Genomic DNA, 15,360 nt, shown 5'->3' on the forward strand with positions numbered 1-15,360 from the left:
TCTCCCGAACTCTCCCCCCCTCCTCTGCTTCCTCTCTCCCTCACTCGCCCGAACGGACCCGTCGCCACCGACGCCGTTCGCCGCGGCCACAACCACCGCCTCGCCTCCCCGACGCCTCCCAAAGCTCCACCGGTCCTCCCTCTTCCTCCTCACCAAGACGGAAGGCGCCGGAAGCCCTGGATGGGGCCAGCTTCACCGTTCCCCTCCTCGGCCACCGCGGATCGCCGTCGTCAAATTCGTCCCCGTCTGGCCTCCCTCAAGCTCGCCGTCCACCTCTACAGGGTCTACGTGAGCTCTCCGTCCGTTTCCCCCTCTCTGTTTCGTCGTTCGCGCGCCGTAGCTAGGTTATCCACCAAGACCGAAACCCCATCGCCGCCGGCCATGGCGCCGCCGTGGCCAGGGCCACCGCAGCCCCCGCTTGAGCACGTCATCGTGCTCGGTGAACCCCCAGGAGCACGTAGCCCTCCTCGTTTACTCCTCTAGTGCGCCGTAGCTTCGCCACCGTTCGCGCCCGAACTCCGGCCACCGCGGAAGTGCTCGCCGCCGTCGTCTCTGGCCACCCCGCGGCCCCTCGTGCAGCCAGCTAGGTGCGGCCGTGTACGGGCTACCTTCTGGTGGCCTTCGCGCGTCCAGCCGCCGCCCGTAGCGCAACACCGGTGAACTTCCGCCGCGTTTCGGGTCGCCGCCGGCCGAACTCCGGTGGCCAGTGACGTGGCGCTGTCATTAGCCACTAATGACGCACTAACCAACCCCCTAGGCCACTGACTGTGGGCCCCACCCCTGGTCAAACCCCAGTCAGCGCTGGGTTTGACCGGGATTAGGTCCTGTGTCACTGACATGTGGCCCCCACACGTCAGGTTTGACCCGAGCCAGCCCAGTTGACCCTGCTGACGTCACCGTGACGTGGTGCTGACGCCATAATTCATTTCTGGATTTATATTATTCAGGAAATTCCAGGAAATTGTAAAAACTTCTAAAAATCATAGAAATTCAACCGTAGCTCCAAATTAAATAATTTATATATGAAAAATTATCAAAAAAATTCAAGGAATCCATCTGTACCATTTTCATGCATGTTAGAACAACTTATAGCTGCTGTTTAGCACAAATCAATTAAATGGCATTTGAATAATCACATATGGAGTTTGAATTTGAATCTTGTATTCAAACCAACTTCATTTAATCTGTTGCTAGTTGCATTAGCCCAAAACACATTCATTTTGCCATGTCATGATCATGCATTATATTGTGCATTGCATTGATTGTGTTCCCTTCTGTGTTGCCGGTATTTGTCCCCTCTCGATAGACGTGATACCGATGATGTGATCGTTGACACTGATGAAGACTCAATGTTATCTTCAGAAGTGCCAGGCAAGCAAAACCCCCTTGTTCATTCCGATAAAATCCCACTCTCTCGCTCCTGCTCTCTTTTACTACATTAGGACAACAACGATTCATCTGTTACTTGCTGCGGTAGCTGAACCCCTTTATCCTCTGCATGACCTGTCATTCCACAGTAAATAGATGAAACCCACTAGCATGAGTAGGAGTTGTTTGAGCCCTGTTGTGCCTACTCATTCATGCTTGTTTGTCATGCCTGCTACTGCTTAGAGTTGAGTCGGGTCTGATTCATCGGGGATGAATCAGAGGTGTGTGAACATGTCCTACTGTGTGTGAGCTAAGTGTGTGAACACGATTTGGTAAAGGTAGCGGTGAGAGGCCATGTAGGAGTACATGGTGGGTTGTCTCATTGCAGCCGTCCTCAGGAACTGAGTTCTGTGTTTGTGATCCATGATTCAGCTACTACCACGCATTGGGCCCGAAACCAATGGACCCTCTCGGCTTCTTAATCACCCTTGTCCTCTGTCCAAGAGTTGCAAGTAGTTTCTGGTGTTTGTAGTATGCTGGAGGCCGTGCATAGCGCTGACCGTAGGGGTGGGCTGTGATGCGGTAGGCACGTGGCCGGGTAAACCGGGCGCCCGTTTGGTGTCACGGAACCCTGTTCACATCGTTTGGGGCTGTGAGCGAAACTCCGGCCGGATCTCCTCATGGATGGAACCCGAATAGGCGATAAACCTGGACTAGAGACTTGAGTGTTTAGGCAGGCCGTGGCCGACACCCACGTTGGGCTTCCGCTTGAAGGTTGCCGAGTACATGTCGTGTAAACGGCGGTAAGTGGTGAGAGCGTGTGTGAAGAAGTACACCCCTGCAGGGTTAATATGATCTATTCGAATAGCTGTGTCCGCGGAAAAGGACTTCTGGGTTGCTTATATCAGTTCATAGACAAGTGAAAGTGGATACTCTAAAATACGCAAGATAAGCGTGAGTGCTATGGATGGCGTTCTCGTAGGGAGACGGGAGCGGTTCCATAGTGGTGTATTGGTTGGTGAATATGTGGACTCGTGTGCGCCACCTCAAAAGAGTTACTCGCAGTCGTAGTTTAGGATAGCCACCGAGTCAAAGCTGGCTTGCTGCAGTTAAACCCCACCATCCCCTTTGTTGATAATGATGCATATGTAGATAGTTCTGATGTAAGTCTTGCTGGGTACATTTGTACTCACGTTTGCCTATTTTATGTTTTTGCAGAGAGACTTCGGTCTCACTAGTAGTTCCACGTGGACTTCGACGTTTAGCTTGTTACCTCAGCTATGATCTTGTGCCTCGGCAGGATTGGTAGATAGTCAGGCTTCTCAGCCTTTTTCATTTATAGATGTCTGTACTCAGACATGTTAAGCTTCCGCATGTGCTTTGACTTGTATGCTCTGATTGTTGGGTCATAAGACCCATGTTTGTAATATCTCGCTCCTCGGAGCCTATTGAATAAATTACTTGAGTCGTAGAGTCATGTTGTGATGCCATGTTGTATTTGCACATATCGAGCATATTGTGTGTATGTTATTGAAATGCTTGGTATGTGTGGGATCTGGCTATCTAGTTGTTTATCCTTAGTAGCCTCTCTTACCGGGAAATGTCTCCTAGTGTTTCCACCGAGCCATGGTAGCTTGCTACTGCTCCGGAACACTTAGGCTGGCCGGCATGTGTCCTCCTTCGTTCCTGTGTCTGTCCCTTCGGGGAAATGTCACGCGATGAATACCGGAGTCCTGCTAGCCCAGTGCTACAGCCTGGATTCACTCGCTGATGACCGACACGTTCGATGCTGGGTCATGGATGCCTGTCCCTGTAAGTTTGTGCCACTTTGGGTTTACGACTAGCCATGTCAGCCCGGGCTCCTTGTCATATGGATGCTAGCGACACTGTCATATACGTGTGCCAAAAGGCGCAAACGGTCCCGGGCAAAGGTAAGGCGACACCCGTGGGAATACCGTGCGTGAGGTCGCAAAGTGATATGAAGTGTTACATGCTAGATCGATGTGGCATTGAGTCGGGGTCCTGACAATATCGGCCTGCCGTCAAGGTGCCAGGGAAGCCTGGGCCATGGTGAAGACGCGGTATACCAAGGCTGACCCAAACCACATGGCCGAGGTCGGACATGTGGGGACCGATGGGAAAGAGATCCCCGTTAGCTTAGTGTATGGGCAAGTAGAATTAGCCGCAAAGTATTCCCAACAAGATTGTAGGCTAGACAGCCTATTGGATGGTATAGAAGAGGAATTTAGTTAGTCTACATGACTATGTAATTAAAGTGACATGTATAACGCCTTCTAGCCGGATTGTAAATCATTTGTCATGGTGGACCTTTTCGCTTCAACCTTGGGACCTGATAGTCCGGAGTGTATCCGAATACTCGCTTAGTTATATAAGAACTGGGGTATGCGTGGAAACCAGGCGTAGGGGTCATTAGTGCTTGAACAGACAAGTACCCAACTAGTTATGTTATATTACATGGGTAGTAAGAAACATCTTCCAAGGAGAATAGTTCCGTTAAGGGTTCCTTTCCCTGGGTACGCATGCCCTAAAGTGCATGTCCGGACTGCGAGAGTAAACGCAGGCAAAAATATCTGGGGGCACATATGGAAAATAAATAAAAAATCATCTTTTGTTCACCGATCGAATATTCCCTTAAGAACGCTAGCTTTCGGCTTCACCCAGTCTGAGGTACACATCCGGCTGACCCAGCAGTAACAAATCGCAGAGGTGCTCCCCTTATGCCCTAGCCGAATTAACGAGAATGTAGGGCATAAATACAAGAGCCAGGCAACCCAGCTTGGCCAAAACTTAAGTCATATCGATGCATATAATGGCGAAGAAAAGGTACATGCGGAAGAATAATACATGTGCGGGGCATGAAGCCCAGATAAATAATTAAGCTTCTGTGTAAGAAGCCCCCTAGGTATAATGAGCGCGGTTAGCGCATCAATAGTGTGCAAGCAAGGCACAAGTTGGCCCTTGAAGGCCTTGAGAAAGAATAAAAGAAAGAAAGAGAAAAAAGACAGATAATGTAAATGCGAAAAATGGACAGAGGAAGGAGACGAACATAGAGTCCGACACTAGGCGTAGAATCTTCAGAGCCTGGCTGCGTTCCATGGGTTCGGCTCAAGTCGATTATTCGATGCATCCCAAAGACGGTACGCTCCACCGGCCAGAACTTCGTCAATAATGAAGGGACCTTCTCATTTGGGCTCGAGCTTGGTCTTTTTCTTCTTCGGCAGGCGTAAAACTAGCTCGCCAATGTTATAAGTTTTGGCCCGTACTTCTCTGCTTTGGTATCTTTGAGTCTGTTGCTGTAATGCGGAACGGGCTGTTGCCACGTCGCGCTCCTCCTCCAGTGTGTCCAGACTGTCCTGCCGATCGATCTCGGCTTCTCTTTTTTCGTACATGCGCACTCGAGGTGAGTCATGAATTATGTCGCAGGGCAGAACTGCCTCTGCGCCGTACACCATAAAGAAGGGTGTGTATCTGGTAGTACGATTCGGCGTGGTCCGCAGCCCCCAGAGTACGAAGTCGAGCTCCTCTACCCAGTGCGTGTTAGACTCCTTTAAGGACCGCACTAACCTGGGTTTGATGCCGCTCATGATAAGACCATTTGCTCGCTCGACTTGGCCGTTGGTTTGTGGGTGATAGACAGAAGCATAATCGAGCTTGATGCCCATGTTGCTGCACCAGAGTTTTACCTCGTCGGCCGTAAAGTTTGTGCCATTGTCAGTGATGATGCTGTGGGGGGCACCATAACGGTGTACAACCCCGAATATGAAGTCTATCACCGGTCCGGATTCGGCCGTTTTAACAGGTCTGGCTTCTATCCATTTGGTGAATTTATCCACCATGACCAGTAAGTATTTTTTCTTATGGGTTCCCCCTTTAAGGGGTCCAACCATGTCAAGCCTCCAGGCCGTGAAGGGCCAGGTAATGGGGATTGTTTGGAGGGTGGTGGGTGGCATGTGGCTTTGGTTTGCAAAAAGCTGGCAACCGACGCAGCGTTGGACCAAGTCCTGTGCATCTACCCGGGCTGTCGGCCAATAAAAACATGTACAGAAGGCCTTGCTTACAAGGGCCCGGGCTGCGGCGTGGAGGCCACCGAGTCCGGCGTGAATTTCTGCCAAAAGTTTCCGCCCTTCCTCTTCGGAGATGCACCTTTGAAGGACTTCGGTAGTACTTTTTTATACATCTCTCCCTCATGGACCCTGTAGGCTTTAGATCGCCGCACTATGTAGCGTGCCTCATTTTGGTCCTCGGGAAGTTCCTGCCTAGTTAGGTAGGCCAGGAATGGTTCTGTCCACGGGCCGATGATGGCCATTATTACGTGGGCTGAAGGTGTTATTTCGGTGGCAGAGCCTCCGATTGTGTCAAAGTGTTCGGTATCGAGCATTTTGGTCGGGTCCGGACTATTGTTACCGGTGTCCCCTTCCCATACCACGAATGGCTTAAACAACCTTTCCAAAAAGATGTTGGGGGATCGCATCGCGTTTTGCGCCGATGTAGGCGAGGATATCCGCCACCTGATTGTTTTCCCGAGCCACATGGTGAAATTCGAGCCCCTCGAACCGAGCTGACATCTTTAGGACGGCGTTGCGATATGCCACCATCTTCGGATCCTTGGCATCAAAGTCTCCATCTATTTGGGATATTGCGAGGTTCGAATCCCCACGCACCTCTAGGTATTGAATGCCCATGGAAACTGCCATCCGGAGACCATGTAACAGGGCTTCGTATTCGGCTGCGTTGTTGGAGTCTGTATACAGTATCTGTAGTATGTATTGAATTGTATCTCCGCTTGGGGACGTCAGGACGACGCCAGCCCCCAGACCAGCCAGCATTTTGGAGCCGTCGAAGTGCATGATCCAATTGGAGTATGTGTCGTACTCTTTAGGGAGTTCGGCTTCGTTCATTCGGCGACAAAGTCGGCCAATACTTGCGATTTAATGGCTCGCCGGGGTTTGTATGTTATGTCGAACGGGAGGAGCTCAATGGCCCATTTGGCAATCCGGCCCGTGGCGTCGTGGTTGTTTATAATATCATTAAGTGGCACTTCTGAGGCTACTATAATTGAACACTCTTGAAAGTAGTGTCGCAGCTTCTGGGATGCCATGAATACCGCATAGGCTATCTTTTGATAATGTGCGTACCGTGATTTGCATGGAGTGAGGACAGTGGATACATAATATACCGGCTTTTAAAGGGGGAATTTATGTCCGTCCGCTTCTCGTTCGACGACGAGCACTGCGCTTACAACCTGATGAGTTGCCGCAATGTACAACAACATTGGTTCATCGATGTTTGGCGCGACCAGGATTGGGTTGGTTGCCAGTATGGCTTTTATTTCTTTCAATCCGGCTGTGGTGGCGTCCATCCACTCGAAGTGTTCGGTGCGCCGAAGGAGGCGATAAAGGGGTAATGCCTTTTCTCCTAAGCGGGAGATAAAGCGGCTTAGAGCCGCCACACATCCAGTTAATTTCTGGATTTGTTTGAGGTCTGTTGGGGTAGCCAACTGTGAGAGAGCTCGGATTTTGGCCGGATTAGCTTCAATTCCTCTACTGGAGACAATGAAGCCCAGGAGCTTTCCGGCTGGTACGCCGAAAACGCATTTTCCGGATTGAGCTTGATGTTGTATTTTCGGAGGTTGTCGAATGTGAGCCTCAAGTCGTCTATTAGAGAGTCGACGTGCTTGGTTTTGACGACCATATCATCTACGTATGCCTCTATTGTTTTGCCGATCTGTTTCTCCAGACATGTCTGAATCATGCGCTGATATGTTGCGCCGGCATTTTTGAGCCCGAAAGGCATTGTGTTGAAACAGAAGGGGCCGTATGGTGTGATAAATGCTGTTGCGGCTTGGTTGGACTCCGCCATCTTGATTTGGTGGTAGCCGGAGTATGCGCCGAGGAAACACAATGACTCGTGTCCTGCGGTAGCATCGATAATTTGATCAATGCGGGGGAGGGGGAAGCGATCCTTTGGGCAGGCCTTGTTGAGGTCCTTAAAATCGACACACATGCGCCAGGATTTGTCCTTCTTTGGTACCATCACCAGGTTTTCTAGCCAGTCCGGGTGTTTTATTTCTCTACTGAATCCGGACTCTAAGAACTTGGCTAGTTCTTATCCCATAGCTTGTCTCTTAGGTTCAGAGAAACGCCGAAGAGTCTGCTTGACCGGCTTGAATATTGAGGTTGTGCTCAGCCAGCCTGCGTGGGATTCCTGGCATGCCTGAGGGGTGCCAGGCGAATATGTCCCAATTCTCACGCAGGAACTCTCGTAGTGCGGCGTCCACAGCGGGGTTTAACTGTGCCCCGATGGAGGCTGTTTTTGTAGGGTCCGTTGGGTGGACTTGGAATTTGACTATTTCATCCGCTGGTTTAAAAGAGGTGGACTTGGATCTCTTGTCAAGTATCACGTCGTCCCTGTCCACTGTGGAGCATAGCGCGGTTAATTCCTTGGCCGAAAGGGCTTCGGATAATGCCTTGAGGGCCAATGCGGCTGTTTTGTTTTCGGCGCGGAGTGCTGTGTCCGGATCACTAGCGAGAGTGATGATTCCGTTGGGCCCAGACATTTTGAGCTTCATGTACCCATACTGGGGTATGGCTTGGAAGATCGTGAACGCCTCCCGCCCTAAAAGGGCGTGGTATCCACTACTGAACGGGGCCACTTGGAATGTAATTTCTTCAGACCTATAGTTCTCCGCCGTGCCGAAAACCACATCTAGTGTGATTTTCCCAGCACAACGTGCTTCCCGACTAGGGATGATTCCTCTGAAGGTTGTGCTACTTTGCTCAATGCGGTTCCAGTCTATTTCCATTTTTTGAAGAGTTTCCTCATAGATGAGGTTTAATCCACTGCCGCCATCCATGAGTACTTTGGTGAGTCAAAAGCCATCAACAATTGGACTGAGGACTAGTGCGGCTGGTGCTCGGGCTGTTCGGAATTTAGGTTCGTCACTGGCATTGAAGGTAATAGCCGTGTCGCTCCATGGATTTATTGCTGCCACGTGGCAGATTTCGGCAATGCTGTGGAGTGTTTGCTTGCGCCTATTATTTGATGCAAAGGTCTCAAAGACTGTTAATACCGTATTGTTATCCCTGGGATGGTGCTCTATGGCATATGGGATGAGAAGATCCTCGCCGCTTTTGGCCACCTGCCGGAGTATCCAACATGCTCTAAGGCTGTGTGTTGGTATGGTATCCGCTGTACTATGAATTTTGCAGGGTCTGTTGAGCCATCCCTCCAATACGGTTCCATGCCCTGTAGAGGGTTTTTGCTTCTTTGTAATTAACTCGGGTGTCTTATGATAGTGCACCCTTTTACTTCGTACTGGGTGTATATTCGGAGCCGGATTATCCCAAAATTTCGTTTTGGTTTTCCAGGCATTTTCCATCGCACAGTACTTTCGTACTATGGACGCCAAGTCGGCGAAGCGTGATATGTCACGGCGACTTATGGAGTTAAGGATTCCCTTGTCCGTGCAGTTATTGCAGAAAAATGAGACTGCGTCTTCCTCGCGGCAGTCCTTAACCTTGTTTATCACAAGGAGGAATCTGGCCCAGTAATGATGTACTATTTCATGGGGCTCTTGCCTGATGTGGGAAATATCGTTTATGTCTGGGTGGGTGGTTATATTTGAGTTCGAACCCTTACCCGATCTGAGACCCAGGGGCCGAAGTGTTTCCAATCTTGGAAGTTCGGATTTCGGGATGTTGCCCAATAAGTCTGGCCCGCTGCCTGACTCTAGGTTCAGGGCTTGGGTGATGTCCTCCTGTGAACGGGTATCCGGCTCGGAGAGCTCAGGAATCCGGACATAGTTAGTCCTCAAGATAGAGGAAGAATCGCCGCATTGTTCCTCCACCACCGCAACATGATGGGTGACCGGTGGAGAGTTAATCTCCCTTTGATCGGGTTTAAGCCCAATCCAATCATAGTCCGTAGAGACTCCCAAGGCGGCGATGCGATCCAAGAGCTCGTTTAGGGAAGAAAGCTCCATTGGATCCATCTGCTCGGCGATTTCCGAGCCGACGTGGAGGCTGTTTTCGATGACCCGAGAAGTCATTGTCGATACAGCAGCCGAGCGGGCGGTCATGATGAAACTGCCTAGCCGGAGAGTTTGGCCGACAGCCAGGGCTCCCCCGACGGTAATGTTGTTTTTAACAACGAGACGAGGCATCCTTCCTTACGGCGACGGCACAGTGGAACTCTCAATGAAAGCATCAATGTCAGTGTCAAAACCGGCGGATCTCGGTAGGGGGTCCCGAACTGTGCGTCTAAGGCGGATGGTAACACGAGGCAGGGGACATGATGTTTTACCCAGGTTCGGGCCCTCTTGATGGAGGTAAAGCCCTACGTCCTGCTTGATTATTCTTGATAATATGAGTAGTACAAGAGTTGATCTACCACAAGATCAGAGAGGCTAAACCCTAGAAGCTAGCCTATGGTATGAGTGTATGTTGTCCTACAGACTAAAACCCTCCGGTTTATATAGACACCGGAGGGGGCTAGGGTTTACACAAGGTCGGTTACAAAGGAGGAGATATACATATCCGTATTGCCTAGCTTGCCTTCTACGCCAAGTAAAAGTCCCGTCCGGACACGAGACGGAGTCTTCAATCTTGTATCTTCATAGTCCAACAGTCCGGACGAAGGATATAGTCCGGCTGTCCGGAGACCCCCTAATCCACGACTCCCTCACCGCTACAGTAATATCGAGGTGGACTATGGTGGAGGGGGGCACCGCACACGGCTAAAGGATCAAACGATCAATTGTTGTATCTATGGGGTGCCCCCTGCCCCCGTATATAAAGGAGCAAGGGGGAGGGGTGCGGCCGGCCAGGGAGAGGGCGCGCCAGGAGGAGTCCTACTCCCACCGGGAGTAGGACTCCCCCCTTTCCTAGTTGGAATAGGATTCGGGAGAAGGAAAGAGAGAGGGGGAGAAGGAAAGAGGGGCCGCCCCCTTGCCCTAAACCAATTCGGTTTGGGCCTTGGGGGGGTGCGCCCCACACTCCCCTTGCTTCCCTCTATTTCCACTAAGGCCCATGTAGGCCCATTAAGCCACCGGGGGGTTCCGGTAACCTCCCGGTACTCAGGTAAAATCCCGATTTCACCCGGAACACTTCCGACATCCAAACATAGGCTTCCAATATATGAATCTTCATGTCTCAACCATTTCGAGACTCCTCGTCATGTCCTTGATCACATCCGGTACACCGAACACCCTTCGGTACATGAAAACATATAAACTCATAATATAATCATCATCGTAATGTTAAGCGTGCAGACCCTACGGGTTCGAGAACTATGTAGACATGACCGAGACACGTCTCCGGTCAATAACCAATAGCGGAACCTAGATGCTCATATTGCCTCTCACATATTCTACGAAGATCTTTATCGGTCAAACCGCACAACAACATTCGTTGTTCCCTTTGTCATCAGTATGTTACTTGCTCGAGATTCGATTGTCGGTATCTCAATATCTAGTTCAATCTCGTTACCGGCAAGTCTCTTTACTCGTTCTGTAATACATTATCCTGCAACTAACTCATTAGTTGCAATGCTTGCAAGGCTTAAGTGATGTGTATTACAGAGAGGGCCCAGAGATACCTCTCCGACAATCGGAGTGACACCTGTAGAGCACCTTTATAATCAACCAGTTATGTTGTGACGTTTGGTAGCACACAAAGTGTTCCTCCGGTAAACGGGAGTTGCATAATCTCATAGTCATAGGAACATGTATAAGTCATGAAGAAAGCAATAGCAACATACTAAACGATCGGGTGCTAAGCTAACGGAATGGGTCATGTCAATCACATCATTCTCCTAATGATGTGACCCCGTTAATCAAATGACAACTCATGTCTATGGTCAGGAAACATAACCATCTTTGATCAATGGGCTAGTCAAGTAGAGGCATACTAGTGACAATCTGTTTGCCTATGTATTCACACATGTATTATGTTTCTGGTTAATACAACTCTAGCATGAATAATAAACATTTATCATGATATAAGGAAATAAATAATAACTTTATTATTGCCTCTAGGGCATATTTCCTTCAATGCCTCCAACAAGGTGGCAGCCCCCATAGGCGTCGTCGACAACTCTGGTCACAACTAGGAGCACGGCTTTCGCCGGTAGATTTGCACGCCGAAGCTCATGACCAGTCAGGCCACCCATACACTCAGCCAACACGTCATCGGCTTTACCATCTACAGGAGACTGACTACCCTCGATGGCCAAGAGACCACATCACATATCTGGAGGCAAGTAAGGACCTGACCAAAATCGCGACCTCGCCCCAAACCTTGCCAGGCCGGAGGACAGCCGGATCCACAACTGGGAGGCTATATCTGAGCCACACCATGTAGATCTGAATCGCTAGAAGCAATGGAGCCGACGCAACAGCCTAGTCTTGACCCACTGCTAGATGTCGCGAGGTCGTCACCGAAGCCACGCTTGATCGCCGCTCTGCCTTTCTGACGTACCACTAGAGGAGACACTGCTATCATGTAAGACGTGGTCTGGACCACCACCATCCTGAGAAGGGGAGAAGGCGCCGCTAGAGCACGCCCCACCACCAACGTCTGTGGCTCAGGCTTAGCCTGGCCGCATCGTCCGGCGATGGGGAGGGATCATTGAGGGGACAAAGGGACGCAACTTGAAGCAGCTAGGTTCCCCTGAGCCTCCCGTGAGAGAAACGTGGGGATCGTGATGTGACTTGTTGTACTAAGATCTTATAGAATTCGTTTCTTTAGAGTATGCAATTGTGTACCTTAGTTTTATAGGATGCAGAAAAATATGTACAATAAGATGTTTACACGAAGAGCCCTGGGACAACACACCTGGCCACCAGCCGGCCCAAAGGAAGAAACACATCAGATTTTAGTTGAAAAAACAGCACTGACCGAAAGGATCTCTTCCCACTGTAATTTTTGGAATATACTGTTGCCCTGATGCCTCACAAGCTTAAATATTACAATTGAGGCTTTCATGTGATTGTCAATGTCTTTGTACGTGCTACCGTAGTATCGCAATGTGAGGGACGCGGTTGGTTACCTGTATCTTTTTGGGCACATTGCATGCTTGTCCCAATTGAGCCCAATTCAACTAATGCAGCCAACAAACTAATATATGCATGTAGTTTGGTTGCATGCATGTAGACTGCCTACATTAGGGAGAATTTTTTACCTCAACATGGAAATGGGTACCCGCTACCCGCGAACCCGGTGGGTAAAAGCCCTATTAGGGTAAGGGTATGGGAAATTAAAATACCCATGGGTTTCTAAATGGGAAAAAAATTATACCCAACGGGTAAGGCGGGTACGGGTATGGGAACGCAATACCCATACCCGCGAACCCTCAAACCCATATAATAATAACCCTGTCAAGTAGGTCCCATGTGTCATTGACTTAGATGAAAAAACCCTAAACTACCAACTTGTGTGTCGAACTTAAGTGGCTGAAATGACTTATGTGTGTGTGCTGAAATGCTGAAATGTGATATGTCTATGTGCTGAAATGTTGAAATATATGTGCTGAAATGTTGTGTACATATACTGAAATGTTATATAAATGTGCTGAAATTTTGTATAAATGTGCTGAAATGTTACATATGTGCTGAAATCTTGTATATTTGTGCTAAAATGTTGTATATATGTGTAAAAATACTGAAATATAAATGCTCAAGTATAAGCGCCTAGTTGGGTATTTTTACCCGCGGGTATTACCCATACCCAGCCGGGTATAGGTATGAGACGGTTTGAAACCCGGGGTGCAGGTACGGGTACAGGTATGGACCAATTCTTTTGAGATGGGTGTGGGTATGGGCACCTAATACCCATACCCAAACCCTACGGGTGCCATGTTGATTTTTACCTCGCGTTTGGTTGCGTGCATTGGCTGGGCTGATGCAAGTGCCCGGTGTTTGGTTGCATACAAGCAACATTATTAAGAATTAACAACTACACATAACACATAGAGTTATAGTAGAGTTTCTTGACAGTGTGCTCGCCATGACGGTGTTAGTGTAGGCCGCGGGCGAGGAGGCCTACCGGGTGACGGCGACAGTGGTGCCGGGCACAACGTGCGTCCATCCGGCTAGGTTGACGATGATTAGCGAGAACAGAGTGTCTCAGCTACTGCGGTGGACGGTGGCTACGGCGCCGCATCCGATGCGACGAGCATGCTGTCATGGGCAAGCGGCCCCATCGGCGACGTGGTGATCTAGTTGCTAGTGTCGCCAACATGGAGAAAGTCCGTGGGAAGAGACGAATAGGAGGACGCTAGACAAAGGTCAGGAAGGAGAAATGCAGTGTGTGCGCCATGCTACCGTGAGCGTAGTAAGACGAGAGAGAAGGCCGAAAGGAACGACACCGGTGCCAACGCCAGTGTAGTAGGACGCCAGTGGCAGAGAGTAAACATCAGAAAGGACTAGGCAAAGGAGATTAAGGAGCGTCATTAAAACAGACCACACATATGTATATATATAGCCCATGAAGAAGATGTAGGTCTACTCGTCTTGGATCGTCGAAACAGAAAATATGCAACATGGAAATCGTGTGAAACTGCGAGATGAAGCTAATGGCCAGAGGACATTTCAAACTATCGACCGGGCACGACGAATTTGACAAAACCCTTCAAAATATCTTCAAACATGAAACACAAAATTCAACATTTAAAGTCGACGAATGTGACATATTGACGTATTATATGGATAGGCACACAAATTCCACAGAGATAACACAAACGATATACAGAAAACAATATATGATTGTAGGCACGTCTCTTTAGTTTGTAGCGGCGGCTGCGGCGCGAGCGTGCATCGCCATGGCAAACTCGACCAGCTTGCCCACGTCCGGCATGACCGCCTCCACCGCGTCCAACGATCCGAAGTTGTCCGCCCACGCAGCCAAGAGCGGAGTGGTGGCGGGATCGAAGGTCTTGACGCCCTTCATCTTATCGCCCGCGTGCACCCATGCGAGGAGGCCGCCGAGCATCACGTCGACGTACCCCGCGGTGTCGCCGCCGAAGAAGGGTTTGCCGTTAGAGCAGTCCCTCAGGGCCCCCTCCAAGGTCTCCACCGCGGCGGTCACCTGCTTCTTCCCCTCGGCCTTCTCCTCCTCCGTCTTGGCCATGGACGCCTGGGACGACGCTTTCACGAGCTGCACAATTACAACTATATCACAAAACCGCGCGGAAGAAACCACGAACCAGATGCTAAAAAACACTCAAACGAAACGAATCAACCGATGCGGCCGGGATGTATATAATACCGTGCCGTCGATGTAAGCGGCCCAGAAGCGAGCAACGGCGCGGCCGTGGGGTTCCTCCGGGAGGAGCGAGGGGCCGACGCCGGCGAAAGCCTCGTCGATGTACTGCAGGATGACCGACGACTCGCACACGGGCTTGCCGTCGTGGATCAGCACCGGCACCTTCTGGAGCACGGGGTTGGACTTGAGGAGCAGCTCGCTCTTGCTCTTGAGGTCCTCTTCGACGTACTCGTAGCCGACGCCCTTGAGGCTGAGCGCGAGCTGGACGCGAAGGACGAACGGGCTCGCCCACATGCCCAGCAGCTTCACTTCGTCGCTTCCTCCTCCGGCCATTGCTGGTGTCTTGATCGGCTCTTGTGTGGTTGGTGGCTTGGTGCTTGACTTGACTGTTAGAGATGGAGGGGAGGAGCCGGGAGCGGTGTATATATGGCCTAGAAGCCTGCAATGACACGACTTGTTTTGTTGTCTGCGAGGCTGTAGTGCGTTTTCTGATTATCTTTGGCAACAAGTTGATTCAGGAACCATCTAGAAACTGTTGACTTGGCCCTTGCAGAAATCTTTTTATTTTGACGGAGGAAGACTCGGACAATATGAGCATATCCGGTAATCCCTCGTGTGTTTTTTATTGCAATGATGATTTATATGTTCCTTAATCGCGTATTTAAACTGAAGAGTGAAATGGACCGGAGATAACCCAAACTAAATACTCTCT

At 50.1% G+C, this 15,360-nt stretch overlaps 1 protein-coding gene across 1 annotated transcript; it reads right to left on the minus strand.

Annotated features, from left to right (window-relative positions):
* Positions 1-14,001: 14,001 nt before the first annotated feature.
* On the minus strand, positions 14,002-15,058 carry LOC119272380 (probable glutathione S-transferase GSTU6). The gene is made up of 2 exons (XM_037553886.1): positions 14,652-15,058; positions 14,002-14,540 (listed from the first exon to the last, which is right to left on the minus strand). Exons 1-2 carry the CDS (start codon positions 14,979-14,981, stop codon positions 14,166-14,168), a joined length of 705 nt encoding a protein of 234 aa, XP_037409783.1. The 5' UTR covers positions 14,982-15,058; the 3' UTR covers positions 14,002-14,165.
* Positions 15,059-15,360: the final 302 nt, after the last annotated feature.

Source organism: Triticum dicoccoides, chromosome 1A (genome assembly GCF_002162155.2).
Source record: "Triticum dicoccoides isolate Atlit2015 ecotype Zavitan chromosome 1A, WEW_v2.0, whole genome shotgun sequence".
NCBI lineage: Eukaryota > Viridiplantae > Streptophyta > Magnoliopsida > Poales > Poaceae > Triticum > Triticum dicoccoides.